Genomic DNA, 5732 nt, shown 5'->3' with positions numbered 1-5732 from the left:
AACGTACATCGAATCTATTTGTCAATAGAAACAAACATAAAAATACTAAATTTATTTTCAAAAGTACGAAAAATTTAAGTATAATTACTCAAAACTCGTAAAACTACAGTGTAATTATTCTAAACTCGATACCTTATTATTAAGTGAGATCACCACCTTGATATGTCACTTCTTTTCTTCCAATTTATATATTTTTAATATCTAATTTAATTAATTAATTTATTTATCTATTAACTTTCCACTCAATTGTCCCATTCTTCTACACACCAAATCACTCTTCTAAACCTTCACATTGCTCACTATTTTCAACTTCCACAAATTCTTTACAACTTTTTATTTTCAATTTGAATATTTTTAATTTCTTCTATTAAAACATATTTTTAAAAAATATAAATTATATTTTAAAAATTTTATTTAATTATACACACTCATTTAAATGTGCAACAATTCAATGAATTGAGATTCCATCTCATGAGTATACATTCCATGTTTCCGGGGCCCACAGGCACATACATTACCAGTACCAGATCTCCATTACCAGCACCCACCCACCGACGCCAGAGTACATCGGCACTCACATCCACTTTCTGTTCCCCCGTGCCTATAGTGCTCATTCCCTCATCCTCCACTCCCTACTCCCACTTCAACAATTCAACCCGTGACTCCCACTTCAAGAATTCAACCCGTGACTGCATTTCCAGATCACTACCTTCCAAAATCAGTGGAATCACTCAGGATTTCTTATGCAAAAGAGTCTCAGTGGATTACTTTCTTTTCGTCTTAATTCATACAACTAATTCTGCCCATACGTTCTTGATTCCGGCCTTATTATGCAGCACAGAAAACCTATAAAATCCCCACTCCCACCCATTTTGGCCCCTCCAACGAACAGTCCCAAGCAATTTCAGAAATTGAAATTCATTCTCATTTCTATGGCTGCTCTTCTTTCTTTCGTTCTCATCTCTCTTCTCCTCTTCTTTACCATCTCCTCCGCCTCCCGCCACCACAAGTCCACCAAGACCGACAATCTACCTACTGGGTATGACATTATTAAGGAAGCCTGCAAGGCCTCACGCGACCCTTCCACATGCCAAGCCTCGTTGTCCCAGTCGGCCCATGTGCCTTCGAATGCTAATGTTGTGGAAGTAATCCAATCCGCCTTGTGGGTTTCGTCGCAGAATCTTAACAAGGGTCGAGGGATGGTTCAGGATATCCTGGACGCGTCAGCAGCTAATCAGAACCGCTCCAATGCAGCGAAGAATTGCCTGGAGTTGCTGCGTTACTCCGAGTATCGGATGAATTTGGTGGGCGACGCTCTGCCGCTTGGAAAGATGAAGGACGCGCGTGCCTGGATGAGCGCGGCGCTGGTGTATCAGTATGACTGTTGGTCGGCGCTCAAGTATGTGAACGACACGTCACTGGTGGACAAAACGATGGCCTTCTTCTACTCTTCATTACTGGGGTCCAGCAGCAACGCGCTGGGAATGATGGTAAATTATGATATCTTCGGTGAGAAAACTGGGTCTTGGGTCCCGCCCAAGACGGAGCGCGACGGATTCTGGGAACCCGTATCAGACTCTCCCTCCACCGTATCAATGGGGAGCGTGCCGTTGGGGCTGAAGGCGGACGCAACGGTGTGCAAGGGCAGCGATGGATGCGACTACGAGACAGTGCAGCAGGCGGTCAATGCTGCCCCAGATAATGCCGGGTTGGGTAGTCGGTTCGTGATATATATCAAGGCCGGGGTTTATGAGGAGACGGTTCGGGTTCCCTTGGAGAAGAAGAATGTGGTGTTCTTGGGTGATGGCATGGGCAAAACGATCATTACAGGGTCTATGAATGTGGGCCAGCAGGGTGTGTCCACCTACAACTCCGCCACAGTAGGTGAGTTCACTGTTGGTTGCTTTCTGATGCTAACTATTAGTCTCTTTTTCATGAATCAGACTCACTGAATAGATATGCTAATCAAATCTTTTCATATTGGTTTTGCTGGAAGGAATCAGGCCTCTGCTAAGTAATTTATCTCCATATGCTGGTTTCCTATATATGTATAATACTCATTTGAACTGGATAGGTTTAAAATTTTAAGCCTGGAATTTGATTGTAGCTCGATGACATGAACTGGGGGAATTTGCTAACTTGTGTGAAGTCATCAGGGATGGAGCAAGAATTCATGGTTTTGGTGTGAAATAAACATTTCGACTCAGATGATAGGTTATTGAGGCATTTCAAGTATGTCAAATTCTTTTAATACACTTTAATTTCTGTATAAAATTTGATATTGACAAGGTCAAGTAACTATGACATTATTGGTTTGAATGCTCATGGTCTCTTGATTTGGATTGCTTGGCATCCAGACATGAAATTAGGAGATCGTTGGGTATGCTGGAATAACCCCTAATTAAAATGACCCAACGCTAAATTGTTTTGAGTTGGAATAGATTGATGGGCTTAAAGACTGGAGCTCAAGATTTGTAATGTGTATAGTAAATGAAAGAACCATATGAGGTATATAGAGGTTGCCGGTGTGTCCGAAGATGTAGGGAGCCATGTGGCATAATCCAGTCCGTCCACACAGGGTTGAACTACAGCTGTAATGGTCAATAGATCCTCAATCGGATCCGACCTGAACCTAGCCAATGTCTATGGATCCTTTTCTTGTAAAGGATACTTTGTGTTTCTTTAGGGTGTACTTGTATTTTTAAAGAGGCTGCAATTTATCGTGTTGTTGATGCATCAAAACCTTTGTCTTGTGGTCACAATGCTGGCTGGCCTTGAGCATCTCTTTTTCACATGTTAAGAACATATGGCACCACCATACAGATACTTCCCCTCTGTTTTCAATGTGTCTTTTTATCAGTTGAGAGAGCAAAAGAGTGGGACTCTCATTCAATATGCTTTAGTAACTACTTTTTGAAGGACATTACACATAATCAAAGTGATTTATGCCAATGAAAATCTTGACACATATCTTGTATTGTCCGGCGAGCTACTTAGTATATGTTTCCTTCTGTTTACTTATTTCACTATTTAATTATATACGGTTGTGATGAAGTTTCGTTTCGGTGCCTAATTCACTGTTGTCTGACATTTGCATTCCTTGTAAAGGTGTTGTCGGCGATGGATTTATGGCTAGCGGTCTCACTATCCAGAATACGGCAGGCCCTGATGCACATCAAGCAGTTGCTTTCCGGTCAGATAGCGATCTTTCTGTGATAGAAAATTGTGAATTTGTTGGCAATCAAGACACCCTTTACGCCCACAGCCTACGTCAGTACTACAAGTCATGCCGAATCCAAGGCAATGTTGATTTCATATTTGGAAATTCAGCTGCATTCTTCCAAGACTGTCTCATACTTGTTGCCCCCCGGCAGCTGAAACCAGAAAAGGGTGAAAACAATGCTGTGACGGCCCATGGCAGAATAGATCCTGCCCAGTCAACAGGATTTGTCTTTCAGAACTGTGTGATTAACGGCACTGATACATACATGGCTTTGTATTATAGTAAACCCAGTGTGCATAAGAATTTCCTCGGTAGGCCATGGAAAGAGTATTCTAGGACGGTGTTCATTCACTGTACCTTGGAGGCTCTTATTACACCAGGCGGATGGATGCCTTGGAGTGGTGATTTTGCATTGAAGACCCTATATTACGGTGAATTCGAGAACACTGGGGCCGGATCCAATACATCCAACCGAGTAAGCTGGAGCAGCCGGATTCCAGCTCAGCATGCTTATTCATACTCGGTTCAGAATTTCATCCAAGGCGATCAATGGATTCCAGTATCGTCCTGATCACTCTAGAGTAAGACTATTGTAATAGAAAAGATTAGGCAGTCTTGTAATCATCAATTAATTTTACCAAAGAAATAATTGCAGAAATTTGAGGTTGTGATTGTCCCAAGTTATCACAAGGTTTCTCGCAAAAAACTTACCAAAGAATGTTAGTACCTGATACAGCTGAAGATCCTGCTTCTTACAATGCTTAGGTTTTGCTACTTCTGCTCCATTCTGCTGTTGCCTGCCAACTCTGCAGTAGATATGTATGAGCCTGGTCATGAGTCATGAGCTGAGCAATGTGACCTTACATTCAGATTCAACGATCTACTAGGGATAAAATTGTATTTTTTCTAATACTTTACAAACGTTGGAGAGTTGATACTTTACAAAGGCATTCCTTTGTCTTAGGTCATCCTGGTTATTTCCTTGTGCAAGGATGTTGGGTACGGGCCTCTGGTTCAAAAGGTTCTTTACGGGGCCTCCTTCTCATCCTCCTTGGGCTGTTGGGCTATCTCCAATAGGTCTTGGCCTCTTTTGTTCTTTTTTGGGTCATACACATTAATTACAATTCAGTGCAAACAAAAGAAAAGATTGTATGATTTTATTAACAATATTTATACTTATATATTCATAAATATTTAAATTTATATATCTCAAACCACATATTTATTTGGATAATATATGTACATATATTTAATTTTTTTTTGCATTTCACTTAATGCTATGTATTAAAATTGACTAAAGTACGTAATTTAAATACATCAATTAATGTATATTAATATTTTTATTTTAAATTTTTATATTTGTTCATACATCATGTGTGTGAATTGTTAATTTATTTTTTAAAAAAAAAAACCAAAAACACCAAGAAAACCGCAAAAAAATAGTAGTAGACAGCATCGTTTGGGTTTCCTTTTTCTAGAATTGTACTAAATACAAAAAACATCAGGCGCGCCGCTCCAGCTCATCATTACGTGTTCATCGTTTATTGGTTTCGATAGTGCAGTTATTGAACGCTCTGTTACTCGATCATTTCCACCTTCCATGTATATAAACTGTGACAGACTTTAAAGCTACCGTTTTACTTTGATATTTTCCCTTCCCTTTTTCCTCTCTCTAAAATTTATACACACAAATATATCGCCGGCGGCGGCAAGGGATCGGAGACGCCTTCTTTCTCGGTGCATACCGACAAAGAAAAAAGCTAAAGTCCGAACGAAGATGAAGATTTTTGTGAAGACCCTGAAGGGCTCGCACTTCGAGATCGAAGTGAAACCGGAGGACACCGTATGAACTCCCCTCCCCTTTATTTCGTTCTGCGCATATGCGAATTACGTAATTTACCGGTGTGTTTGTGTGTTTTTTAATATCGATTAATTTTGCCTGTAGTGGGATTGAACTGTAATTAGGGTTTTAAAGTTATAATATTCCTTTGCGGTTTTGGGATTGATTTGAGGGCTGTTGATTGGGTTTTTTTTTTTCTTTTTGTAATTCGTATAGTCATTCGAGTCATTATTATGCTTTGCTTCTTAGAGTTGAGCTCCTATTCTTTCCCTTGGGATTCGCTTGTTTCAGTGAATTATTGGTATAAACGATATATTTCCACTCCTTAAATCTAATTTATGTATTTTTTTTATAATGGAAAATGTGCATCTCAAACAGTGCGGTACTTAGTGGTATCATCAGTAGAATGCTTTCCTATTTGTAGGTGGTCCAAGATTTGTCTTACTTTCATAGACACTTATAAGTAATGAAAAAGTTCAAGTTAGATGTGGGGGAATAGTGGTGCTGTTCTTTGGTTGGGTTCAGGTTTATGCCCCAGGACTCATGATGTTGAATTATCTTGTAATTGCGTATGAAAGTAACGGAATTGTCCAGACTCAATTTTTAAGCTAACACTGCCCTGTATGAAAAACGAAGTGAGGGGGTTGGGGGGGTTTCTTCATTAAGAAC

General features: G+C 40.0%; 2 protein-coding genes across 2 annotated transcripts in view; both read left to right on the top strand.

Annotated features, from left to right (window-relative positions):
- Nucleotides 572-4210, top strand: LOC105176164 (probable pectinesterase/pectinesterase inhibitor 51). Its single transcript, XM_011098887.2, has 2 exons — nucleotides 572-1884; nucleotides 3109-4210. The coding sequence occupies exons 1-2, from the start codon at nucleotides 831-833 to the stop codon at nucleotides 3792-3794; spliced, it is 1740 nt and encodes a 579-aa protein (XP_011097189.1). The 5' UTR covers nucleotides 572-830; the 3' UTR covers nucleotides 3795-4210.
- LOC105176163 (ubiquitin receptor RAD23c-like) overlaps nucleotides 4852-5732 on the top strand; it is a 6299-nt gene continuing 5418 nt past the window's right edge. Inside the window, exon 1 of the mRNA XM_011098886.2 lies at nucleotides 4852-5066. Coding sequence (XP_011097188.1) covers nucleotides 5001-5066 — 66 coding nt within the window. The 5' untranslated portion in view covers nucleotides 4852-5000. The remainder of the gene's footprint in view (nucleotides 5067-5732) is intronic.

Source organism: Sesamum indicum, linkage group LG13 (assembly GCF_000512975.1).
Source record: "Sesamum indicum cultivar Zhongzhi No. 13 linkage group LG13, S_indicum_v1.0, whole genome shotgun sequence".
NCBI lineage: Eukaryota > Viridiplantae > Streptophyta > Magnoliopsida > Lamiales > Pedaliaceae > Sesamum > Sesamum indicum.
This window is presented reverse-complemented; position numbering and strand designations above follow the sequence as displayed.

Coding starts and splice junctions, on each gene's coding strand:
- LOC105176164 (XM_011098887.2), top strand. CDS start 831: ATGCAGCACAGAAAACCTATAAAATCCCCACTCCCACCCATTTTGGCC. Junction 1,885..3,108: donor CTACAACTCCGCCACAGTAG/GTGAGTTCACTG, acceptor TTCCTTGTAAAG/GTGTTGTCGGCGATGGATTT.